Source organism: Excalfactoria chinensis, chromosome 11 (assembly GCF_039878825.1).
Source record: "Excalfactoria chinensis isolate bCotChi1 chromosome 11, bCotChi1.hap2, whole genome shotgun sequence".
Taxonomy (NCBI): Eukaryota; Metazoa; Chordata; class Aves; order Galliformes; family Phasianidae; genus Excalfactoria; species Excalfactoria chinensis.
In genome coordinates, this window is record NC_092835.1 from 1,245,918 (window position 1) to 1,272,252 (window position 26,335).

At 57.6% G+C, this 26,335-nt stretch overlaps 1 protein-coding gene across 3 annotated transcripts in view; it reads left to right on the forward strand.

The window, feature by feature from the left end:
• The window catches only part of ANKRD11 (ankyrin repeat domain containing 11), a 75,916-nt gene that overhangs the window by 39,147 nt on the left and 10,434 nt on the right, over window positions 1-26,335 (forward strand). For 2 of the 3 annotated variants that reach the window (XM_072346900.1, XM_072346898.1), the window contains exons 2-7: window positions 12,947-13,091; window positions 16,927-17,065; window positions 23,430-23,600; window positions 24,161-24,364; window positions 25,418-25,560; window positions 26,011-26,158. In XM_072346900.1, the coding sequence (XP_072203001.1) occupies window positions 13,005-13,091; window positions 16,927-17,065; window positions 23,430-23,600; window positions 24,161-24,364; window positions 25,418-25,560; window positions 26,011-26,158 (892 nt within the window). In that variant the 5' untranslated portion in view covers window positions 12,947-13,004. Of the gene's footprint in view, window positions 1-3,746; window positions 3,859-12,946; window positions 13,092-16,926; window positions 17,066-23,429; window positions 23,601-24,160; window positions 24,365-25,417; window positions 25,561-26,010; window positions 26,159-26,335 lie in introns of those variants that run through there. The other variant, XM_072346899.1, reaches the window with a different exon arrangement.

The window sequence follows — 26,335 nt, forward strand, 5'->3', positions numbered from 1 at the left end:
CAACAGCATTAGCGGATGTAGAAGTAGCTGGAATGAGAAGCTTTTGTGCCATTAATAACAGCTCTGGCTGGCAGCCAAGGCTCGGAGTGTGGGATTAGCCTGAACAATCAAGACTGCGGGATCAAAACAAGGAGGCAGGAACAGCGAGGTCACGCTGCTGCCATCTGCGCTGCCGCAGTGGTGGGAGGGAGCGGAAGAGGGGGCCGAGCAGCGGGCGGCTGCGGGGAGGAATGGGGCGGCCCGGGGCTCAGTGCTGCCCGGCCCCCGTCGCCCCCCATCCCCCATGGCCCCCCATTCCCTATGGCCCCCCATCCCCCATGGCCCCCCATCCCCCATGGCCCCCCATTCCCCATGGCCCCCCAGCCCTTTGGTTGTGGCGGTTGTGCCGAAATCGGCGTCTCCATGAAGAATGGCACCCGGTGCCCAATGGAGGGCTGGTGGCCGGGCACTGTGCTGCGGGCAGCCCCCCAGGCTGCGCTGCTGCTTTCAGTGCCCATCGGTGGGTTCCTGCTGGGGGGGAGCCATGGGGCAGCTCCGTTCTGCTGCGCCCCGTTCTCCATCGGGGCAGCCCGGAGTGGCGGCTGGGAGCGGCGCACGGCAGCGCTCGGAGCGTTCACGTTCCGCCCGTCTCTTTCCCCGTGACCCAGTAAATGTAACCGTCCTGTGAACGTAAATACAGAGCCGGGCGCAGCGGCAGCGCCGTGCCCCACAAACAGCTCCCAGCTCCGGCTAAAAATATCAGCGCGCAGTGACTCCCAGGCATTCTTTTGTCTGAATGCTTTTGAATTCCCTAATTGAAGTTGGTTGGAGGGCAGCGCACCAGTTTCCTGAATAGCTTAGATCTTGATTGTGAGCTAAAAAACAAGAGCAGGGCTGCTTTTCCTTTGTGTGCTCCTGTTTACGTCCCCTTCCCCCCCAACCCCCCGTTGAATCTCTGCGTTTTTTCCCGTTGGGTTTTGTGGGGCCGGGCGCTGGGATGGGATGCAGCTCTCCGACCCCAACCCCTTATGTACTGAGAGCAGGAAGCGCTCGTAATGGCTCCTAATTGCCTGCTAATAACGAAATCTGTGGGATTTGGCAGCGGTTGGGGTGTAGTTTTCTCCTGCAATCTGTCTGTTCCCTGCAGAAAGAACCACGTTGGAGCGCTGGCGTGCCGGGAGGAGTGGGATGGGATGGGGAGTGGGGATCCGGAGCCCCTCTGTCCTGTTGGGGCCGTGGGGCTGCCCTGCTCCTGTCCCATCTGTTTCATCTCAGTGTGGAAGTAGAAGAGCCCGGGCTCACTTTGTGCTGCACGCAGGGGGTGCTCCCACAACATCCCCATCCACCCAGGGATGGAGTTGGATGGAGGTTGTGGCGCAGGCGGTTCCAGCTGCTGCTCGGGAGCTGGGCTTTGTCAGGCTCCGTGTGCCAGGAGATGCTTCCCAGCAGTTCGGCAGCAAAACAAGCACATGTTTCTGTCTGCAGGGATGGCTGGAGGCCCTGGAATGGCCTCAGTGCTGGTGCAGGGTTGGGGTGTCAGCAGTTTGATAGGGGGAAGGTGGGCTTCTCCCTTTGTCCATGGAGGGGAAGCACATCTCAGTGGGTGCCACAGCGCACAGGACTAGCTGTATGCTGGCAACCTCTGCTTTGGGAGCGTGCTGCTGGAGTTTGCACCTGACCAAAGCATTTTCACTCCACAAACCACAGAGGGAGAGCTCCGGAATGGAAAACTTGACGCTGCCTTATCTGCAGGAATCCGAGCCCTGGCTTCTGTCAGCCTCCAAGCTTCCCCTGTCCTTCCAGCAGACCCTCAGCCTCCCTCTGGCACCCAATGCACGGGGAAGCCCAGCTGTGTGCTCACTGCTCCCGCTGCTGCCCTGGGGGTCCCTTACGGCTCCGGGTGCCCCCAGCTCTCCCTCCACGATGCGAGCGGCCCTGCAGGCTTCTGTCTGCTCTCCATTAGCAGAGATAAACCAGCCCTGCCTCCAAGGTCACCAGATGTGCCCGGAGCCCTTTGTGCTGCCGGAGGTGTGGGAGCAGCCCTGCTGCGGGCGCGATGACCCCGGGAGGCGGCTGTGGGGTCACACCGACATCTGGCACTGCTCACCGTGCTGGGCCCAGGGCTGCTTTTCCAGCGAGGCACACACAATAAGAGCAGCAGTTGCAGGAGCTGCCGCGCGGCTCTCACTGCCCGGCTTTCACTTGTCACAAAGCAGGATGCGTTTGCGGGTGCGTTTTGCAGTTATCAGAGCTGAGGATCGGGCGTTGTTTTTGCTGTGTGGCAGTGAGAGCTGCGCGGTGCTCAGCGCTGCACATCTGTGTGCGTTCAGAGCCTGCAGCTGATGGCACGGTTTCCTTCCTGCCCTGCCGTGCTCACACCTCGCTGGGAGCGCTCCCTGCTCTGCACTGTGGCGCAGGGCTGGTTGCTGGGGAGGTTGGGAGAAATCCTTCTGAACCTTCCTGGTTTTGATAAAGGAGCAGCACTCCTCACCTGCTAGGAGTGAAGCAGAGCGGCAGTGCAGCAGCTGGTCCTTCCTCCAGGCAGCACTCTGTGCCACATGGCACTGCGATGTGTCCCCAGGACACCCACCCGATCCCACTGCTGCCTGCTGCAGCCCGGTGTGCCTCACAGAGCCATGGGCTCACAGCATGGCTGGGTTAAGGGGATCCTGGTGCTGTCCTGTTTGGTGCACAGAGCTGTCAGAGCAGCACCCCACAGCCCTGCACTGCCAGCAGGGGTGGGCACCATCTATGTGCCCGCAGCTGCCAGCCTGACCCTGGTGCTGGGCTTTTTTGCAGGGTGCTCGGCTTCATGAGGTAGATTAGATCCAGGTTCCATTAGAAACCACTGGAAATGGGTTCCCAAGGAGTTCTAAGGTAAATCAATAATGTGTGTAGTCTCCCTGGTTGGATGTGGTGGCCGAGCCAATGGTTCATTTACCCTTTGGATTTACAGTGCTTCCCAAATGGTTCTGCTGGGGTTGGCTGACATCTGGGTCAGACCGGAGATGGAGTCCTTCAGCAGTGCCCAGTGGGTCTGATTTCCTCCCCATGCCCATGTGGAATGGGGCTGCAGAGCAGTCCCTTCTGTGCCCAGCTGGCAGGTGGTGCTGTGGGAACCCAGGGCTTGGTGCCACCATCCCCATCCCTGTCCCCATCCCCATCCCTGTCCCCACCCTCAAACCCTGGCACTGGTGTCTGAGTTGCCCAAACAGGGCTCAGGCTGGGTATGATACAGGGCCATGGTCAGGGAAGTCTGCCATGCCCTCTCCCCCACGCTGACATTATCACCAGGTTTCTCCCTGTAGCTCTGGAAGGCGGAGATGGAGCTGCTAGAACAGAATCTATTTTGATTACTAAAACTCCTCGCGATGCTAATTTAGTCAGCTCGTACGTTACAAATGTAGGCTCTGTGTGTTCAAACTGTTCTTGTTTTTTTTTTTTACTTAATAAGTTCTCAGATAGTTGCCATGGCAATAATCCTGGATTCCGAGGATACGGACAGGCCCACGGGAGCCAGCACAGAGGGAGCAGAGCCCGAGTGCCTCGTGGGGCTCCGAGCGGTGTCCCCAAGCCGTGTCCGGGCAGTGCGATGTCCCCACGGCAGCTGGAAGGTCTGCCTTTTGGCTGTGGCAGATGGAGTCTGGGGGCGAGGGGTGAGCTGGTGAGCAGCAGGAGCGGAGCCTGGAGAGCCGCCTCCCCGCGCACTGGGGGAGAAGTGGTGGTTTGGGGGCTGACCGCCTGGCCCCGTAACCAAGATCCCATCTCCCTGTGTGCGGGGAGGGACCGCGCAGCCCTCGCGCGTCCTCTTACACCGCTGCGAGTGCATTAAATGAGCGAGCGGAGCGACAGCTGGGCAGGAGGCTGCGAACAATGAAGGTAAAGTTGGCTTTCAGCGACGTGACCCTCTCCAGGCTGCACGCCAGAGGACCATAAATAATGGATGGGAGCAAGCACCCCGGCCAGCACGCTAATGTACGGAGCGGCTCAGCGCTGCTTCGCCATTACGTCAGCGCCGCGCCGGGCTCTCCTATCAGCACTGTAATTTTACTGCTTTTAAATAATACATTGCGCTGGGAGCTGAAATACTCCTTCGCCCCATTCAAGCCTACCAGGGTGTGCAAGCACACAGATGAATTTTACATACGGTAAAGATAAATTTTGTATCGAGCTGCAGAAAATTCCTTGCGGCCGGCGCTCGGCCTTGCCAGGAGTGGGGTGTGGAGTCCTTAGGCACCGACCAGCACTGGTGCAGATGGGATAAGTCCCCATGGTGGCTGTGCTGCTGGGAGCCCGAGGGCTGCTTTTGGCTTCTTCCAGCACGGGTAGTTGTCCAGGGGTGAAAGAAACTTCTTATAAACTAAAGTGTGGTTCAGCACAAAGCCGGAGATAACCCGAGACTTGCTGCAATCCCAGCGCGCTTTTGATGTCCTGGGTTTGCAGTGGGGAGGGGTGAGGTGTCCCGGTGCTCTCAGGGACCATTTGATGGATGCTGCAGCCTGTTTGTGTGCCTCCCAGCAGGGCTATTGGAACTGCAGTGCAGAAATAGCCTGTACCTGTGATGGTAGAACGTACCTGCACCAAAGCTGTGCAGGCACCGGGCGGGTTGTGTCCCTGTGGTCGGTCAGTGTCCCCATGGCAGCCCCGTGCTGTGCCTGCAGGAGCTGCTCGGGAGGTGATGCTTTGTTTGCTCACCTTTTGCAGCAAGACTGAAGGAGTTGTTATTTCCGAATCAGGAAGTGAGCAATGTCACGGAGCTGCATAAGAAAGTGTAAGCAGCTTACGGCAGATTAGAGACTGACCACTTAGCCATGCAATCAGATGGGGCGATGGTGTGATAAATCAGGAGCAGCTGCTTACCTGTCCCATGATGCTGTTTATCTCGGGCACGTGTGCTCCACGTTCCTTGGGGCGGAAGGGTGCCTGGTGCTTGTTTTGCAGGGGCAAAATGGCTGTAGGTCCCTTGCAGCCCAAAGGCGCTCTGTGATTCTGTGGTGTCATTCACTGAGCAGGGTGCACAGCTTTGCACTGCCCCAAGATGTGTGGGTTCCACTGGCAGACCATCCGGCTGTGGGTGCTGCAGGGCAGCGCTGCGTACAGCACACCAGGCCGTGTGTTGGTGCTGCCCAGCAGCTCCGTGGCACCTCCTGTGCCTGGGGACACTTGGACTTGCAGCTTTGCTTCTCCCCATCCCAGCAGCTCACCTCCCCTTGGCCTGGCAGGGCATCCTTGGCATCCCTGACAGTGCAGGTGCCTTCCCAGTGCTTCCCAACTTGAAGCACGGTGCTTAACACCCAACTGCTGCCTTAGTAGTGCAGAGGGCACCCGCTGCAAGGTGGTCCTGGGCCCTTTTTCCTCCTTTTCCTCCTGCTGCTCCCCAGGGGCTCGGAGCAAAGCAGTGATGTGGACTTGGCACCTGGGGGGCACCATGTGCTGACATCAGTCTGTTGTGGTGTGCTGGTGATCCAGAGACACTACCCAGCTTCCACATCTAGGTGAGCCGTAGTAAATTACCTGTAGTTAAAAAATGATGCTAATTAGATTCCAACGCAATAACGATTAACACCGCTGATCTCAATTCGCTGAGTTTCCTCGCGGCTCTAATTGACGGGAGAAAACCACCTCTGCAGAGGGGAGGGGGGGATCGTGGTGCTGCTGGCACCGCGCTGCACCCATCTCCTGCTGCAGCTGCAGCTCCCAGCCCCATTGCTCTGCTTTATTCCCAGCAGTGAGCAGTGCTGTGCCACATCACCTCGTGGTGGGCACCGCTGGGCTGCTGCTCTCTGTGTGCAGAGCGTGTGTGTGTATGGGGCCGTGTGGGTACAGCGTTACCTGCATGCCCACAGCCCGTCCCCTCACTGCACAGCACTGTGGTTATCCACTGGTGTTTCTGCAGGCTTTGGGCAGCCCGAGCTCTGGCTGTTCCTTGTGCCGTGCCGGGCAGCAGCATGCCATGCCACTCGGTGCACGGTCACCCAGCTCTGGAGGAGCCGGGGATGCTAACGAGTTTGCATACATTGAATTACAGGCAGGGCTTTAATAGTATGGTTTTTAGGCCCTGGCTCCGATCCAACATTTTTTCGTGCTATTATCCTCTATTTACAGCTCTCTGAAATCAGCTGATGTCACCGCACATATGTTTAGAGCCGTTGCTAAGGTGATGAGCTGCAGCGCGGGCGCCCACGCAGCCCCAGTGAAAGGCTGGGAGCTGCTGGGCAGCGTCTGTTCCAACACCGCTTCATGGGGAGTGCTGAGAGCCACAGAGCTGAGAGCCCCCATGGGGACACAGTGGCTGGGATGGGCACCGTGCAGGGGCTCTGCTGCACCACGGGCTGCCTCTAGGCCTGCAGCTGCTCCTCACCCGGAGGCAGGCAGCAGTTGCCCCAAATCCACGCACCCGATGGCTGGTGCCCATCCCACGTCCCCGTGGAGTCCCTGCGGTGGCACATTTGGGTGATGTGCTCCCATAGGCAGAGCCCATCTCCCGTGGAAGCCGTCCCCCGAAATGGAAAGCTATGGACCATCCTTCCCTGTGGTGAGCGGCACCGAGCTGCCATCACAGCAGGGCAGGATCCTGTCCCACGTGGAGCAGGGCAGCTCGTGGCGTGAGATGGAATAACTGTGCCCAGCTGGAGCTGCCCTCTGGGATTGTGCTGTAAGAGTGTTAAGGGGGAAAAGCCCTTGTGGGTTTAAGTCGGTGTGTGAAATGCATGTGAAGAAAAACCCTCTCGGTCCGAGGTGCTTTAGTGTCCTTTAGGCCAAAAGGAATAAGCAGAATCAGCCTGCCATTTCAGCTGTGCGAAGACACGGCTATGTGTGTATTCATCTCTATTTTCCCGTCCTCCAGTGCACACCAAGCATCTCAAATGATGACAAACGTTTTCTTCCCCAGGAGCTCGCTGTTCTCCCACAGATATTTCTTTCCTTTTTTAAAGGATGCTCGCTAGGGCTTGACCTAGTTTGGCTGCAAAACGATGCTGCGTGCACCCAGCACAGCTCCCTGCATTCCTGCTCGGTGGGCTGGGCAGAAACAGCCTCGCATTGCCCTTCCCCCTTCCCCCTTCTCCCTTCCCTCCCCCCTGTAAGGACAGGATTTAGCACATGGCACAGGTGTTCAGGCACTGCCAGGGGAAGCGAGAGCCTGGGTAGCTAATTTTAGCATAAAATATAAATCTTGTTAATTACTCTCCATGCAAGGAGCAGCGAGGTGAGGGCCGTGGAAAGGCGTTTTGCATCGTCTCGCTCCCACCGAGGGGGCCACAGCTGGTGGTGCTGATGGGCCGTGCTGCAGGAATGATGAGCTGACGTTGGGGTGCTGCTGCCATGTGTGGGTCGTGGTGTGGGGCACTGCTGGGGCTGCCTGTTGCGGAGCAGTGAGGCTGGGGGGCTACATTAGAAGAGAGCTGTTATGAAAGTAGTGCTTTGGGATGTGGCAGTGTAGGGCTGACCTGATGGCTGCTGTGCTCTGGGACCGCTGCAGGGACAGGGCTGTGAGCCAGGCTTGTCCCTGGGGTCCCCACTGGGCTTGTCCCTGTAGGGTCTCTGCTGGGTTTGTCCCTGTAGGGACTCTGCTGGGCTGGTCTCTATGGGGTCGATGTCAGACTTATCTTTATAGGGTCTCTGCTGGGCTTGTCCCTGCAGGTCCATGCTGGGTGTATCCCTATAGGGTCCCTGTAGGGTTGATGCTGGGTTTATCCCTATAGATCTTGCTGTGCTCCCCTCTGCCCACCTCACAGCCGCTCCATGTGGTGCAGCCCAGCCCAGCCCTGCTCCTTGCTGCAGATGGGGCCTTGCACTGGGGGTGCTGCCTTGCACATCCCCCCACCCACGGGTCTGGGTTTTTGTTCTGGGAACCAGATAGAGCTGTGTGTGATCAAGCGCTCATGACAAGATGGAGTAATCCATACTTGGGGCAAATCCAGGGCTTATAACTCCTAATAGCCTTGTCCTGGGTGCTGCAGCATGTGCTGCGCCGAGCTGGGGAGTCAAGGTCTTCGCTCCTGATGGTTTAATTTGGACAATGAGTATCACTTAATAGCAGCGTTTTATTACATTCGTTTCACTCTCACTTTTCAAAGAGTTCTTCTGATGCATTCAGGCTCCGGGCCCTTTGGATGCTAATGGACTTCTGCTGGGGTTTTGTTTTTGTTGCTGCGTAGCACCAGGGCTCCCATTTGCCGGGGTTTGGTATGAAGAACGCCCAGCGGCAGACAATGCGCCCATTCACAGCAGCACAATGGAGGTGGAACGGTCCTCATGTAAATCAGCATGCACAGCCCCATCCGGCCGGCTGTCTGTCTGTCCATTTGCTGGGCTGGGGCTGCCAAAGGAATGTGGTAGGTGCGTGTCACCTTGCTGCAGTGCAGCTGTTGGGTTAAGGTGGAAGGTGAGCAGCAATTTGCTCTGGGCGGTGGGGATCCAGCTGACAAAGTGCTGCTCCATCTTCTTACTCTTAAAAGCAAAACTGGCCTTGGCAAAGTCCCTGCAGGAACTGGGCAGTGCTGCTGCTGGGGGAGCATCTGCTGAGCTCCCAGCAGGCCAAGGGGGATGCAGACTCCCATGGGGGGTCCCATGGCACAGGGCTGGGGCTGCCTGTGTTTGCCCTCTGCAAATGGCCACCGCCAGGAGCAGCCCTTGGATCAACTTTGCACTGTGCTCCGACCCACACGGACAGCAAACAGCCACGCTTTGTGCTGCTAAAGCTGGGTTTAATCTCTTTCAATCTCAGTCACGAGTCAGAAAGGTGAAGGGGTTCACGGAATGAATCCAGCCTGGCCCTGTGGGTATGAGCTCCAGGCTGGGGATGCTGAGCCACATCGCCATGGGAGGGTGTGGGCTGGTTCCTACATGGCAAATGTCCCATGTAGGGAAAGCTTTGGGTCCGTGTGGCGGGGAGGTGGTTATGGGGTGGATGGAGAGAAACAGAGCTGTGCAAGGAGGAAGAGGGGCTTTGCTGGTGGAGTCCATTGGGTTTCTGTGCAGTGGGAGCTGGGCTTCGTGTTCAGCTTCCCTATGCTGAAGCATGGGATGGGGTTGAACCACGAGAGTGCAAAACCCTTTGGGGTTACTCTGCAGCGTGTGCTTGTGTGTGAGTCCATATATGTGTGCATGCGTGCGCACGGGGACAAGTGCTAGCAGTGTGCAATAGTAATTCACTGCAATAGAACCGTGCGAGCTGCACATCATTGGCAGCCCTGGGTTCAGGGCAGGCCGTGCCTGCTGGCACTGGGCTGGGCACAGACAGGGCTGCAGGCAATGTGGGTCCTCATCTGCAGCTCTGGACGGCCGGGGCCGTGGGAACTGATGTCAGCACACACAGCCTGGTCCTGCCATTGCGAAATGCAGCTGTGGCTGCAGAGCAGGAGGCAGCGCGGTGGGAAGCTGCTCCCGGCCGGCACTGCTGGTGGTTTGGGGCCAGGGCTCTCATTTATCCCAGCGCCGTGGATCCTGAGAACAGCCCCATCTGGAATGTTCTGAATCCCGAGGCAGCAGGACAGAGATTTCCTAATATACTTGTGTTAAACAGCAGGCTCGGTGTTGTAGAAAAGCCTGGAGTTGTCATCAGGGCTTGGGAGCAGTGCTGGGCAAAAGGAGATGCTCACAGGGATCCCAGGGCAGCTTCAGTCGTGGCCTTGTTTGGGTCCTGGGAGCCATGAGGATGAGCTGAGAACTGTAGGTCCACTTGGCTGCGCCCTCCCTGAGCGCTGTGCAAACCCCTCCTGGCAGCAGCAGCACTGGGGGCACCGGGGGGCACGGCTGCTGTGGGGTCAGGCAGAAGGCAGAGGGAAGGGTCATGGGGGGACCAGGTGCTGCTTCTGTGAAGGAAGAATCCATGCTGAGAGATGAACGCAGATGTTCGGTCTGTGAGAACAGCCGACAGGGAGTGACATCCCTGCCCAGACGGTGAGAACAGGAAGGAAGGGAAGCAGGAGGAGGATGCTGGGTGAGGGCAGAGGGGCTCGGAGCCCAGAGACCCCTCGGAGTGGCACGCGGTGCCATGCTGATGGCGATTGCCTGTCGGAGGCTGCCCGGTGGCACTGCCTGGTGACACTGAGCAGAGTGGGGACGTGTCACCGTGTAGATGCGATCTGTCTGAGCTGATAACTCAAAGATTTGCAGACACCTGTTTGTTGGGACAGAGCCTTCAAAAGGAACGTGAGACTTAAAAAATCTTGTATCTTGTTCCTATTCCAGCCATTGCAGACCAAACAAATGTGTTGGGTTTGCGCAAATAGTGTCTGCTCCTCTCGCTCCCATCCCTGCCTTTGAGTTTTTGTGGTGGGTACAGCCTGCAGCCGGCTCTCCTCTCGCTGGCTGGTGCTGGAAGACGTCTGCACAATTTCTCTTGCTCCAAGCTGGCAGGATGTGGACACGCTTCAGGGCATGGACAGCGGGCACCGGCTGACCCCAAAGCATCGGCACATGTCACAGCCACGGTGCTGCCATCACAGCCAGGACCAGGTCTGGTCCGTGAGGGGTTTGGGGTCATCCCCGCAGCCTTCACTGCTCCCAGCATGGCCGTGTTGTGCAATGCAGGCACTGGATGGCTCCTGCCTGTTTCCTTTCCCTTTTGGGACTGTCGCTTTTGAGGTCCTCTGCAGCCTCGTCTGGTCTCGGTGTGTGGCCTTGGGCTTGGCCTGCCCTGGGCAAAACAAACAACATTTTCAGCTGGTTCCTTGCCCTGAGAAGGGAGAGGAGGAGGCTGTGCTGGGAGACGTTTCAGGGCTGGAGGCTGCTGGGGGACTCACAGCCGTGTGTGGCTCACACCCATGCGGTGCCCTGGCTGCTGAGGCGAGCAGCTCCTTTGTTTTCATGGAGAAGCACAGGGGATGCCATTCCATTGCTCTCCATTGCTCTCCATTGCTCTCCCACTCCTCGCCGTGTGACCCACGTGCAGCCATCCCGTTTTGGAGCCTTGTTGGCTGTTCACAAAGCAGGCTCGGTGGCGATGGGCAGCACTGGGGGGCTGCTGGGGGCAGTGGCAGATGTAAGCAGAGCCCCCAGCCCGGCCCCCCCTGCGCTGAGCCGCTCCAAATGGAGGGCTGCATCTCGCTGCTGATTGTTGTGCAAATGCGCTGCTCCCTGCAAGCTGTCGGGCAGGCGGGCGCTGTGTGCGCACCGAGAGCAGCAGCTTTCCAAGCGTAATGAGTCAGCGAGAGGAACAGAAGGGCGCAGAATTAATCTGGCACCCGTCTGCCTTCTCGCAGTTAAACGGGTTTTCGTGGCTCCACGTGAATTGGTACCTGCCCTGCTGCACGCAGCCCCAAAGGCAGCGAGAACAGGGCTCTGCGAGGGTGCACCGATGACGTGCAGGGCACAAAGTGCTCCTAGCACGGCGCTGGGCTGCATCCGCTGGGAGTGGAGCAGCTCCTGGGGCAGAAGGCAGAGCTGAGCGTTTCCACGTCTATTGCAAAGCGCACACGAGCTTCCATTGCTCGTCACAAGCCGACTGAGTTTCCTCTTGCTCGGGCTTTTGGTGAGCGTGGAAGTTACCTGTGCTGCAGGGAGGGCCGGCAGCTGAAACCGAGGGGACAAAGGCTTAAACATCACAGATCACTAGCGGCACCTGGCAGAGGCTCTCAGGGCTGTAAATTGCTGCAGCTGCTTCCCTAGGAGGGCCCGACCCTGTGCTGAGCCCACAGTGCTTTGGTTACCAACCAGCCCTCGTGGTGTGTGAGCTCTGGCACTTAGTGAGGAGCAGGGATGCAGAGATGCAGCCTTCTGCTGCCTCCCCTCGCCCGGGCGATGCTCTCCATCCTCACCGTATGGCCATGCTGGGTTTGTGCCCAGCCGACCCAGCACCGGGGCCACCAGCACAGCGTGCTTGGCTGCAAGAGGAGGAGCAGGAGAAGGGTGTCCCGGCTCCAGAGTGTCCTCACACTGCCTCTGCTCCACGGCTCTGCTGCTGCGGGGCTGGGAGGGGGCCTGCACATTGCTTCTGAAGTTCCTTAAAGACAAAAGCAACCCGCAGACCAACCCCCGGGGCCCTGCGAAGCACCGAAATGAATGACGATGGCATTCCTAAGGTCCTCCTAGAGCACCACGTCCCCCCACCCCCCCTTCCTTGGGGTGCCCAGCTCCCCGTGCCGGGGTTCCCTCTGCAGGACGCAGTGCTGCAGGCTGCGGCTCCGTGCCTGCTGTGCTCTCTCTGTTTTCTTTCCCTCTCCCCGCCCACAGGATTCCCAGTCTTGTGATGCAGCTCTGCGTGACTTTGTTCCTGGACCATTTCCTGCAATTGTAGCCTTGCAGAAACCCGGCTGCTGTTAGGAGAAGTTAATGGGAGCAGTGTGTAGCGTTGTCAGGTGGTAATTAGCCGGGGAAGGAGTTTGCAAATGGTTGCTGTTCTGGCTGCTTCAGCGTAAGTGCAGGGAAACCTTTGCTGCAGGAGCTACGGGTCGCTGCTCGGAGCGCTGCTGCTGCACAGATGCTTTTTAGCCTCTTGTCTCCAGAGAGGAGATATTTTTGTTCACCTAAAAAGGCCTCGCCGGCCTTGGCTGCAGCCCTCCTTTCTGATCCCCGTTCCAGCTCATGCCTCGCCGTATTTCAGATGTCAGCTGCCTTTTCAGCCCCGTAACCAGGCAACACATGGCAGAGCAGGCAGCGCTTTGTTATTCCCCGGATCGCCGCACCCCGGCACACACAGCCGTGCTGCCGCAAGGGGAGCCCCGGGGAGAGCCCCGCAGTGCTCACCGTGCACATGGTGCTGCCCTCCCATCCAGCTTCCCAAAGCGTGCTTTGGGAGGAGGTTCCGTGCTGCAGTGCATGACTCCGGGCTGTCGGGGCACACAGCCTGCTCCAGGCTCACATGCCGTGTTTGCAGGGCAGCTCCCAGCTTGCTGCTGCGGTGCCGTCCTGCTGCTGCCCTGGGGGGGCCCCGTGTGCTTTATCCCCCAGTATCATCCCCGTATCCCCAGTGAAACATCCTTCTGCCACGTCTGACTTCTCTTTTCCTTCCTCTCTCTAACAGACGGTTGATGATGAGGCGATGGCAGCATAAATGAAGATCAAGTAAGGAAGGCAGAACGATGCCCAAGGGTGGGTGTTCTAAAACACCACAGCCAGAAGATTTCTCTCTCAGCAACGACATGGTGGAGAAACAAACGGGGAAAAAGGTAGCGTGGATTGTTTGTTGCTTTCCTTTGGGAACGCTGCCCCTCGTGCCCGCCGTCTCCGAGCTGTGAAGCCCATTTCTCACGGCAGTGCTTTGCCCAGGGCTGTTCCTCCCAAACCAAACCTGCTTGCTGGCTCTCTGCCTGCAGGTGAGGTCCCCTCTGCTTTCTCAGCAGCTGTAGTGCTGCCTGGGAAGTGCTGCACCTGCCCAGACCTGTGTTGGTGAGCAATGGGAGTGTGTGGGGAGACTTCCAGGAGCGCTGGGATTGTGTGAGGAGCTCTGCTAAGCATGGCAGGGCCGAGCAGCGCTGCGCTCTTGAGTGCTGTGCAAGGGAGGAGATCCTCCTCCTCCTCCTCTCCCCTCCTCCCCACCCCCAGCTGCCAGCACAAGGTCTGGGTGCTGAGTGCAACCTGGCCAGCAGCTGCTCTACACAATAGCTGTTGGCGTTTATTTGAGGGCCTGACTGGGCCTGAGATGAGGTTGTAACAATGAAATCTGAGCATCGGGGTAAGTGAGTACATGCTTTTCCCCTGTTTCCCACACCCAGATGCTCATTTGCTCCAGACTTGCGCTGTGCCTCCTCCCTTTCAGCTTTTCCTGGCCTTCCTCAGCTCCCAGTGAAGAGAGCTGCATTCAGGTGTTACCTTTAAATAAAAACTGACCCCTCCTCTGTTGTATTCTGCAGTGGAAACAAACATGGCCTGCTGTTCCTTTGCTCCCCCCCTTCTGGCCTTCCCTGGTTGTTTTCCAGCCCCGCAGTGCCTTGCTGCCACGTCTTGTGCTCTGATTCCATCACGGTGCCACACTGTTGACATAAGGAGGCAAACAACAAAGTACCAGTGGAGAAGTCCCCAGCAGAAGAGTGGCTGTAGCACTGGCAGCATCAGCCCATTTCCCCAGTCCATGTGTTTGGGTCCATAGCAGAGCCACACTGTGAGGTTCCCACTCCCCTCGTTGACCCTGGCCATTGCTGGGCCCGCAGCCTGGGGGCTCTCACCCATTCCTTGCTGTACTGCTGCTCCCACAGCCCTGCAGCAACATGGTGCAGGATTCCCCACCCCACACATTGACTGTGCTGCTAAACTGGGGGGTGAGCCCTGCTGTCTGCCCATGGCCGGCATGGGCTGTAGCTCTGTGGAGGCTCCAGAGGCCCTGGGGGGAGCTGGGGCCTGATCCTGGAGCGGGGCCTTATAAGGGCTGCTGCTGCCCTGGGCTGCCGGCTGCAGCTCAGCCCGAGGGCTGTGCAGAGCTATGCACGCCTTATATGAGGAATTCCGCTGCTCTGCGCTGCCCCACAGCTGTGTGCTCACAGCTGAGGCCCAGCCCAGAGCTGCAGCAGCAAGGAGAGCCCCGCTGGAGCTGCTTCCCACTGCAGCCACGTCCTGCACGGCTCGCTGTGTGCTGTGCTCCGGAGCTGTGGCTCACAGGTTCTGTGTCAGTGGGGAATGCTTGGCTGAGCAGTGGTCACACGACGTGGAGCAGGACAGGGCTCAGCTTTTGCTCAGGGCTTTCCTTCCTCCTCCCAGGTTCGGTATGGAGAAGCTGTCCCCTAGTAGTGCACAATCTGTGCTGCACCACGCTGAGCTACAGGTGATGCTGCTTGGGGTCGGGCAGCACCGTGGTGCTCCACGTGGTAGCACAATCCCAGCTGTCTCCCTCTGTGCTTTGAATGTTCTGTGGCAGCCTATCAGCACACGTTCAGACCGTTGTGAACTCCACACGTGGTGTGCTGTGCCCTGGGTCTAGGGACACCTCGAGGGACTCAATGGTTGGGGTGGTGCATGGGGTTGTTTCCCCCACCCTCAATCGGTCCTTGTGGGGGTCCATCCCTGCCCCTCCTCGTGTACAGCGCAGGCTGCCAGCTCTCCTGCTCGCTCACTGCAGCTTGTTTTTTTACGAGCTTTGCAACCTGAAACACTTCCAACATGTTTTGGAGAACAAAGGGCTTTGGGGATTTCCACGCAGGGCTTTGCATAAGAGGCCGGGATGTGAGTCAGGTTCTGCCGGTGTTGCAGTGGGAGAACCATGGGGCCACGTGGGCACCAGCAGCTGCTGGGCAGAGGGGAGGGGGCTGCAAAGTGCTGGAGGTGCAGCTCTGTTTGTGTTGGGCTGTGCATGGCTGTGCCTTGCAGAACGGTGCCCCTGAATGAACACCATTTGGATTGGTAAACTGGCCTAGGCTGAGTTCTGCACAAAGGTAGAAAGTGGTGTTTGATTGTGTGCGTCTGAAGTGACCCGAGCAGCTTGCTGCCACGGCCTGCCTCGCTGCTCAGAGATGTTTGTGCAAAGAGGAGCTGGCACGGGTGCTGCTGTGCTCGGTGTGCACCATGCATGGTGCTGGCTGCTGGGGCAGCTGCTGGGTGCTCGGTGCCGGGTTGTGTTGAGAGCGCCGTGGCTGGGAGCAGTTGGTGCTGCAGCCTTCCCCTGGGGTGAGGGTGACTTGAGGTGGCCCTGCTTACTCATCTAGTAAATCTTAGTAAGAGCGTAAGGTGATGGCAGGGGGGTTTCCTGAAGTCATGCTCTGCAGCCTGCCCTTTGCCCAAGCGGTTTCCAGCAGCACCCAGTGAGGAACTTTGCCCCCATTGCAGAGCTCTGCTCAGCGCCAGCAGCCCATGTTGCACACAGGTACTCAGTGCTCCTTTCTGTGCTGCACCGATCCAGTCGGGTCCTTCTTTCTGCAGCACCCAAGTCATGCACTGCTCAGATGGGTCCAGGATGACCTGAAAGTGAAAACTTCTACTTAAAGAAAGGATGACGTTTGTCTTTACAGTATTGGAAACAATTAGAGAAGGAAAGCTTAAAATAAGAATCTGAAAGCAGACGGTATTTCCAGGAAAGTGGTGCTCTGTGCTGCCTTCACTTCTCTGCGCTGCTTTGGCTGCAGCACCTGCAGGCTGCCTCCGAGCTCATTGCCTTCCTGGGGAGCAGAGCCTGGCCCTCCTTGCTCCAGTGGGTGGAGGAGGTCCCCATGCCCCTCACTAGTCAGGTTGCTGGTGGCAGAGCCCAGCTCCAGCTGCGCTCACTTTGAAGACCACAAACAAAGAGCTGCACTCGGTGCACGCAGCACGGCCCGGCTCCTGCTGGAGCTCTGCTCGGGGCTGACGGCTGGAAGGAGCGCTCGCAGTCGAGGAAATCCCGCCGCAGGGTGCCAGGGGCTGGACCGCATCCTGGCCTCCCGCTGCACAGGGCTGCTTTGTACTTCAGTGGCGGGTGGGACGCTGAGCGGGGCCGGGTGTCGCTGGCAGAGCCAGCATGGAACCGGGAGGAGCGGGCAGACGGAGCTGCCCTGCAGCCCTGCAGCCCTGCCTGCTTCAAGTCGTGCAGTTTCTGTAACATAAAACCTACAGGTGCGTGACTTTGGTTTGCACGAGACGCACAGGGTTTTGGTTCTGTACCAGCTTTCACTGTTGGGGTAGAAAACCTCGCCTGCCTCCGTGCTTTGTGCCATCGCCCTCCCGACAATGTCACAGCCCTCCTGACAATATCACAGCCCTCCCACTGCCCGTGCCGAGCAGCCCCAGTGTTGCCTCCCGCGCTCTCGTGCAACAGATTGGATTTATGCTTCAGGTCGCTTTTCCTCTTAAAATCCCAGTAGGAAGCAGCTTAGAATTAAGCGGCTCAATCCTTCAACCTGTGCTGCCCTCTCTGTCAGAGTGTTTTCCTGCAGAGCTCACAGCAATCCTTCTGTTGCAGCACTCCGACCCCGTACCCGCTGTGCACAGCCGGGCTCCGCTTTGGGATCGTGGGGCACGGCTGTGGCAGCGGCTCCAGGCACAAGCAGCTGCTGTGCTGGTCAGGGGACGGCTGCTGATCCCTGCTCTCTTTTCTCTTCCCAGGATAAAGATAAAGTTTCTCTAACCAAAACTCCCAAGTTGGACCGGAACGATGGCGGCAAAGAGGTGAAAGAGAGGGCTACCAAGAGGAAGTTACCTTTCACTGTTGGAACAAATGGAGATCAGAAGGACTCGGATACAGGTACGGGATTCGGACTGCGCGGTGCAAACAGGAGCACCCTCTGGGAGGGCAAAGCTCAACGTCTGCAGCACGTTGCTTGTGTCAGTGTGTGGCTCCTGAGCTCGTGGCTGGCTTTGTAAGCAGAGAGGAAGGGCTGTCCAACACCTGGAGATGGAGGGGATGCGGTGGGGCGGCTGCAGGAGGCTGTGTGGTCACATTGGTCCTTTTGGTGCATTTCTTGGTAGTCTGTGGGTGGGAGCTGTGTGCAGACGGGGCAGGTCAGGGTCACAGGCTGAAATCATAGAAATTGGACTCAGAAGATCAGAATGCTCCTAAAATAGGTAAAAAAGATGTGAAATTTGGGAGAAATAAGGCTGCTTCCTCCTAACCCTGAGAGTTTTGGGTCTGCTTCAGAGTGCAGAAATGTCATAAATGCTGCTGGTAGCGTGGACAAAAAGCAATTCAAACAGCAGCTGGGCAGGGACAGCACAGTGCCACCCCCAGCACGGGGTCACATCAGCCACCGGCCACAACCCTTCCTCTGCTGGGGTACAGCTGGGCCTGTAGGTGCACACAAGTACCTGGGGAGGCTCATGGGGTCCCCCAGCCCTGTGCAGGTGTAACAGCGTTGCCCACAGCTCCCATTTAGCTGCACCTCTCAATCACACGTGGTCCCCAACACCCCATCTGGGTGCTTCTCCCTTCCCAGCCTTGGCATTCAGCAGTGGGATTGCAACACCCGTGCGTGCCGTGCCAGACCCGGGGCTGACCTCCAATGATTTATTCCATGCAGCCGCGCTTCCTGGACCGCCGCACGCGGGCGTCCGTGTTTGTCTGAGTGCAGCTTTGCTGCGGTGATCCATAGCCACGTGAAATGCAGCTGGGAGACTTGGGAGCTGGGAGAGGTCACTTTGTGCCTGTAGTGGGATGTTTTCCATCTTTCCATGTTCAGACAGCAGCGTGGAGCCTTGTCCAGCTGTGCTGTGAGGCGCAGCAATGCCTTGCCCCGAGCAAGCTGCACGAGCTGCAAGCAGGGAAGTGATTCCACGGTAACTCAGCTCTAAATCCCATACAAATCATTCCTTCAAAACTGTTTGTAGAGCAGAAATCCTGAATCTCAGGTGCTGGGGAAAAGAAAAACGGCGTCAATCTGTGAGCATCCAAACTGTGCCTGATACGGACCCAGCAGCTTCCCTCTGCCTCCACTTCTCCTCCCTTCCTTCTCCCCCCTGGTGCAGCTCCCACGCCCGCAGCGTGCCGGGAGCCCACGTGCTGCCTGGCAGCCAGCACTGCCAGCTCCTTCCCCAGCAACCCCGGGCTGCCTGCAGCTCCTTGCTGGGCGCCGTGCTGGAGGGAGCTTTGGCAATGAAACAGTACAGCAAATGGTAACATGAAGAAGCACACTGCAGGGGAGGGGGGTGGCCCTGCTGGGAAGCTCCAGGCTCAAGGGGTGCAGCCCGGCATGCAGAACGCAGCACACTGGCCTTGCTGGGAATGGCTTCTTCGGCTTTATTTCAGGCTGCCACTCGAGGCCCCTCAGCTCCCTGTGGGGAGGATTGTTGTGTCGGGGCTTTCAGTCATTCCTGGTGAGAGGCAGGACTCAATGGACATCTCTAGGGTGCTTGGAGAGCTACTGGGACCTGAGCAGGGCAGGCTCCCAGTTGCCAGCAGGTGCTCATGGCTCTGAGCACAACCTCTTCCCATGCTTTGGGGGAAGAGGAGCACACCGGGGCAGCTCTGCCCTCATGGGGTCACTGCTGGCTGCTGCCTCCAGCCCCTCGGCCTCACTGCAGCTTCAGGGCTTGGGTGGCATCTCTGGGAAGGTTATACGTGTTTGCAGGATGGGAGTTTAGAAAAGAGGAGCACGGTTTTGTCCAGATGGTGCCTAAACCCTGCTACTGCTAGCTGATACCCTGCCTTGAATCAATTAGCTCTTAAAATTGCAGGCATAGGAGCCGGCCTGTGCTTGTGCTCGTGTCATAGCCGTGCAGCTGGTACAGCATGTGCTGCTCCGTGTCAGAGGGGATGGCAGGCACACTGACCTCAGCAGCAGTGCTTCAGAAACCCTGAATAGCAGGGCAGTTCTAATTCTGAAGCCTTCTGAGGAGGGGTTCTGGTGGGCAGGAGGGCTGTCACAGCCATGCAAGGTGAACCAAACGGCCCCTGCACAGCAGTGGGGGCTTGGCATGGGTCAGGGCACGGGATGGGGAGCAGGTTGTGCTGGTGTCAGCGCTACGGACTGCTGTGCTCCAGCAGCATCCGATGTGCAGCTCTGCTCTGGGCTTGGCCTGCAGCGTGACGCTGATCCGAGGTCAGCGATGCGATGAGTCAGAGCCGGCCCAGCCCTTCCCACAGCACAGCACAGCACTGCACAGCACAGCACAGCACAGCACTGCACTGCACAGCACAGCACAGCACAGCACTGCACAGCACAGCACAGCACAGCACAGCACTGCACAGCACAGCACAGCACAGCACTGCACTGCACAGCACAGCACAGCACAGCACTGCACTGCACAGCACAGCACAGCACAGCACAGCACAGCACTGCACAGCACTGCACAGCACAGCACTGCACAGCACAGCACTGCACAGCACAGCACTGCACAGCACTGCACAGCACAGCACTGCACTGCACTGCACAGCACAGCACAGCACTGCACAGCACAGCACTGCACAGCACAGCACTGCACAGCACAGCACTGCACAGCACAGCACTGCACAGCACTGCACAGCACAGCACAGCACAGCACTGCACAGCACAGCACAGCACTGCACAGCACAGCACTGCACTGCACTGCACAGCACAGCACTGCACAGCACAGCACTGCACAGCACAGCACTGCACAGCACTGCACAGCACAGCACAGCACAGCACTGCACAGCACAGCACTGCACAGCACTGCACAGCACAGCACTGCACAGCACAGCACAGCACTGCACAGCACAGCACAGCACAGCATTGCACAGCACTGCTCTGCACGGCTCCTTACTCACTGCCTGGGGGTGGCAGCGCGAGCAGCAAGGCACTGCCGTGTCCACAGCAGCATCTATGGACACGCTGGTTCCTTCTGCGTGGCTCCGCTGGCTGTGTGCAGCTGTGGCTCACGGCTGTGCCTCGCTTTGCTTGGATCCTTTCAGCCCTTTTTTTTTTCTAAACTAAAATAGTCGAGGAACTGTTCTCACCTAGCAACGGGGAGGGAGCGCCTGGCAGAGCTGCTGCGCTCCATAGTGCCGCACTGTGCGGATGGGCTGCAAGCAGCAGCAGCCTTCACATGCATGGCCCTTCGAGCTCCCTGGTGTGTGTGTGTGTGTGTGTGTGTGTGCAGGAGGTGTGTGTGTGTGTGAGGCAGCCACCCCCTGCCCCCCAGCCCTCCTTAGCATGCAGGGGAGCAGCCACAGCATACCATGGCTCTGCCAAGCATCTATCAATGATGGCTTTTTCTTTCATAGAAGAGCTTTTATCGGTGCTGTCTGCAGTGTCCTGCCCCCAGCTGCTGGGGGGGAACCTTCCTCCTCCTCCTCCTCCTCCTCCTCTTGGCCTCGTGGGAAATGAGAAGTCGGGCCCTTAAAATGGGTCTCTCCTGGAGTTATTTATCATGGAGATAGGATTCTGATTGAACACCGAGGTTCCCCCTGCAGCAGCTGGACAGTCAGTGGCTGCTCTGCATAGGCACACTGACATGTTTCTGTGTGACTGTGTGACAGTGAGCACAGCTCAGGGAATCCATGCTGCCTGGGCTGCTGGGGACGTGGGGCATGACACCGAGCCTCTCCCAGGTGAATCCTGATGCTGGGGCTGCGGGGGCTCAGGGTGTCAGCTCCTCTTCCCCTCTCTTTCCTCCCTCCCTCCCTTTGGCTGCATGCAGGCAGCACCACCATGTGCTCATCCCGCAGCCACTGCAGCACACGCTCCAGCTCTGTGCTGCAAACCAAGCCCTGCTCCCTGCTGCAGGCTGCATGCTCCCATCCACTGCCCTCCTGCTCTGTCCCTCGGTGCTGGGCTCAAGGCTGCCCTCACCGTGCACCCTCCGACTGCTGCAGCAGGGATGAGTCACACTTACGCATGCCAAGCTGGGGACTGGGAAAGCAGAGCTTGTGCAGTCTCTCGGGGTGCAGTGCAGTCTCCATTGCTGTCTGTGCCATTCTAATTTATTCCTATTGATCTTCTGTTTACGTGCCTGCTCGATGAATAAACCCGAAACGCCCGACCCGTGAGCGGTGCTGGTTGCTGAGCTGCTCAGCACGAGCTGCAGCTTTGGGAATGGTATTTTTCCTCAGGGTTCCACCTTGTAAGCCTGTGCTGTCATGTCAGAGCCGGCTGGGCAGATGCTGCCTGCATTACAGGGTACGTGGGAGCGGGGAGCTGCTCCCTGACCAACAAACCTGAACCCAAAAGGTTCCCCCACCATTCATCTCTGCCTGTGCCGAGCTCACAGAATCCCAGTGTGGTTGGGCTGGAAGGGACCTTAAACATTATTCATGGGGCACTTGGAACCTGGAGCCAAGCCCTGCATGCAGCTTCCCCTTGTGAACCTGCAACAGCTGTGCTCTGAGCAAAGCTTTGCAGGCTGCAGTGGAAGGGGTTGTGGCTGTGGGGCAGGCAGCCCGGTGCTGGTGAGCGCTGCACAGCACGCACTGCCCGGGTTATTTTTATCGTGTCGATCACATGCTTTTCCATGCTAAATGTTCTGTGGAGGAGGAGAATTCTCCAAGTGAGGAATGAATAGGAGTTTAGGGCTTTGGGGTTGAACTTAGTAATGAATTTCTGTAGATCTCAGGCTCGCTGCTGACAGCCTGCAGTAGCCACGAGCATTAAGGAATGCTGCCCAAAGCGTCGCCCTGTTGGTGCTCGAGTGGCAGTGGGTGAATGCTGAGGCTTTGTCTGGAGAGAGTACAACGTGGGTTTGGGCTTTCTGGGCTCACATCAGGCTTTGCAGCCCCAGCAGGGAGCAGAGGAGCAGGGCTGGGCCCCAGTGCTGCATGTGAGCGGTGTGCCAGAGGGAGTGAGGAAGGGAAAAACAGGAAAGAAATGTTATTTCTTATTGCTTCATAGGCCAGGGGAGGAATGCATGGCTCTCAGAGCCCGTTAGAGATGTACGTGTTCTGCTCAGGTGTAAGGTGGAATGTTTGCAAGGAGATGTGTCTGAATGAAAACATGGATATTGCCAACTGTTTTGTCACCTCCCATTGAGAAATAGCACAGATCCAGGGGCTCCAGGCTGCTCTCTGCAGTGTGTGCAGCCTCCATGCAGGGGGGGAGGCGAAATATGGGCATAACCCCATGGGACAGGGGCCTCGTGGTGGTACATTGGCCTGCCTTGGGCCCCATACCATACCATACCATACCATACCATACCATACCATACCATACCATACCATACCATACCATACCATACCATACCATACCATACCATACCATACCATACCATACCATACCATACCATGTCAAGAGCAGGGACTGCTCACCTGCATCTGATAACCTCTGCGTGGCCTCAATAATTCTGTCACCATCCCTCTGTCCGCAGCAGGAGCCATCAGTCGGCCAGGCTGCAGCACGCCGTGCCAGCACTCAGAGGAGGGTGGGAGCAGCGTTGGGTTTTCCACGCGCGCACGCCATATCTCCTTATGCTTTCTGCAGGGTTAGGACAGTTGCCTGGTAGGAGGCACGCAGCAAGGCTGCTTGGCAAGGAGTCTCCTTGCTGCTCTGCAGATACACGTTCTGCCTCCTGCTTGGCTGGCTGCACGAAAGGAAACTGAAGTTTGGTTTCCTCAAGTGGGAGCTGGAAGCTTTGGCCGCATCCCTGCAGTGGGGTGCGGGCGGCTGCGGGAGCACCAGCACCAGGGGAGGGGGCTGCCAGCTCTCCTTGCCTGGGGAAAGGAGTGATATTTGCAAAGAGAAAACTGGAAAAGCACTCCAGAAAGCTGTGGTCAGGCTTCTTGCCATGGCGTGGCGGTGGGGTGGTCCAGCAGGCTGAGCTCTGTGGTTCTGTGAGCCAGCAGTGCTGCCCAGCTGTCACCCTGCACCTCTGCAGCACTTGTGTTGATGCTGCTCGTGCCTCCAGTTCATGCTGCTCTGTGGTGGTGGAAGGCTGTGGGCAGCCCTTGAAGCACCGTGGCATGAAATGGAGGCTGTTAGAAGCTGGATGGAACGTGCAGCACAGTAGCACTGTTGGTTCTGGTTCTGTCCTGTTCCATCCCATCACACCATGGGTAGCAGAAGGGTGGCATAAGCCTGGTGCCAGCATTCCCAGCACTAGGACATGCTCTCCCCTGAGAAAGCAGCAAGGATGCAGAGCACTGCTGGCACCAACCTGCTCGGGAAGGAATGTGGCTCTCAGTACGGCAGCACTCACTCACTCACTGGTTGTGCTTTGTGTCACAGAAAAGCAGGGTCCAGAGCGGAAGAGGATTAAAAAGGAGCCCGCCACAAGGAAGCCTGGCTTGCTGTTTGGGATGGGCCTTTCAGGAATCCGGGCAGGCTACCCGCTCTCTGAGCGCCAGCAAGTTGCTCTGCTCATGCAGATGACAGCAGAGGAGTCTGCAAACAGCCCAGGTGAGTTCGGGAGCGCGGTTTGTGTGGGTGAGGCTCACAGCCAGCTGTTGCTGTTGCATACATCCCCCACCCGCCGGGGGTCTGTGTGGGCATTGTGCTGTCTGTGCATACCTTGCATCCCACGTGCAGACGTTGCAGTTTTAGCTATCAACTCTGTGGTTCGTAACCCTAGTCCAGCAGCTCAGGTTGCTGTCACTGGACCGAGCTGTGCAGTGCTGAGAGCATTCAGCTGCTGTCCAAGGAAACGTCGCCCTCCCAGGGCTGCTGGAGCTCACAGACACTCGGTGGCAAAGGCACTTCCCTCAGGAAGGGAGGTTTTGGGGCGAGGATCTGCACATGCTGCAGTCTTTGCACAGAGTGTGATTCTCTGCAGCAGCTCTGGCAGCCTGCAAGTGCTGTCCGTGCTGCACACACAGGCTTTCCTCTGTCTTGGGTCAGTTAACAGTGCCTTGTGGGGAGCGTGTTGGTGGAGAGATGAAAAGTGATGCAACAGCTCCCTCTAAGGGTTTGGGTCTTCCCACGGATGGCAGCTGGTAACGGTGCTTCTCTCCTCCCTGCAGTTGACACAACACCAAAGCATCCCTCTCAGTCCACAGTTTGTCAGAAGGGAACTCCTAACTCTGCCTCCAAAACCAAAGATAAAGTAAATAAGAGAAACGAGCGAGGGGAGACTCGGCTGCACCGAGCTGCCATCCGCGGGGACGCGCGGCGCATCAAGGAGCTCATCATCGAGGGTGCCGACGTCAACGTGAAGGACTTTGCAGGTGAGCAGCCCCGGCAGCAGGAGCTGCGTTGGATTTTCCACCTGGAGAATGGCTGCTTACAGAGAAAGCCCTGCCCTCGTGTCGCAGTTTGCAGTTGGTCAAGGGGAGACGATCCCAAAATAATGGTAGAATCACAGAATAAGGATTTTGGTTAGAAAAGATGCTGTGGAATGCTCACACCAGAGCTGGGTGGCCGATGCTGCCAGCATCCTGTGCTGCACGTGCTGACCGCGGGGTGCCCATCCGCTCCTGCTGTGCTGGCACCAGGCAGCTCCACCTGGCACAGCCCTGAGCCGCGCTTCACTCTTTCTGTTCTCTTTGCACGATTTCGGGCTATAAATAGCAGTGCACGTTCCTCTGCCCGTGTGATGAACATCAGTGCAAGAGTGAAGCTCCGTGGTGATTAATTCTGGTCACAGGTGCCCCTCTAACTCAGCAGTGAAGGTTCTGCAGCGATCTCCCACGGCGCTATCAGCAAAACACCCGGAGCTGGGAGACTTCAAAACAGCGTCTGCTTAAAAATAGCTTGTTTGAACATGATAAAATGCTTCGTTCAGTGCTCTGCAGAGGTTTGTTTGAGAACTGGGGCCACTGTTACTGTGGAGATGTGCTGTTTGGTGTATCTCAGATCAGGCCCTGTTTTGCAGTGCAGGGTTGCTTGCTTGGAGAGCACAAATAATGTTTGTTAGGTCTGTGCAGAGGATGTTCTGGGGGAGTGTCTGCAGCTCAGCGCGCTGCTCTGTGTGGCAGCCCTATTGCTCAAGCAGGAAAGGGAAAGGCTTTAAGCCATGACTTACACACAGCATCAAGTTCCTTAATTCCATGCCCCAAATTTCACCATTGTTTTTGCTAGGTCTGTACTGCTTCCATCTGGGTGCAGCTGAGGTGGGGTGGGGCTGCAGGGGCTCCTGCAGGGCTGCAGTTGTGGGGCAGAGCTGCAGGTCCTGGCACAGAGCTGTGCGGCACAGTCAGCAGAGGCAGATGGATGTTCTTCCTCACTACCTGCGGCTCCATGAAGGTGATGCCTGGTTCTGAACGTGTGTTTGATTGCAGGCTGGACAGCATTGCACGAAGCGTGCAACCGGGGTTACTACGATGTTGCAAAGCAGTTGCTTGCTGCAGGCGCTGAAGTCAACACCAAGGGGCTGGATGATGACACCCCCCTGCATGATGCAGCAAACAACGGGCACTTCAAGGTTGGTTTTTTGCTGTTCTTTATGGATGTTGTTTTCTTTTTTTAATGACTTCTTTTTTTTCCTTCCTGTGCTTTCAAGCAGCCAGCTGTGCAGACACCAAGATTCTGGGTATTTTGTTTTCATTTGCTGCTGATAGCTACATAGCAGGTGAGAGCTCTCTGCCCCATTCTGCTGAGAGCTTTCCTTGTGTAGGAGGGGAGCTCAGCCCTTCTGGAGCAGGAGGAGAGAGTGTGGCCTTGCATCTGATTCTGCTCCCTCCTTCCTTGCCCAAATCAATCCACGTTGCTGAGTTTTGTCTTCTTTCTTACCAGTATCTGTTAGTGCCACCAGTTTGTCCCTGGCAACAGTCTGCTCTCCAGCTGGAGGATGTGCCCCGTTCTGTTTTATACCAAAATCATGCAGATAAATAAAATCTCTATAAATATTTAAGGTCTCAATTTCTGTTTTCAGGTGGTTAAACTGTTGTTGCATTATGGAGGGAATCCTCATCAAAGCAACAGGAAAGGAGAGACGCCATTGAAAGTAGCCAATTCTCCCACCATGGTGAATCTGCTCCTGGGGAAGACGACGTACCCCTCCAGCGAAGAGAGCTCAACAGGTGAGGCCAGTTTTGTGCACGTGGGGGTGGTGTTTGTGGCCCCCAGCTGTCTGTGAGCACAGAGCTGTAAGGAGGACAGCAAGGTTAGACTCATCAGAGTGCCCACATGCTGCTGCTGCTGCAGTCCGGGGTCCTTCTGTAGCCATAAGCCCAACTCAGACAAGTGCAGCCTTGAGC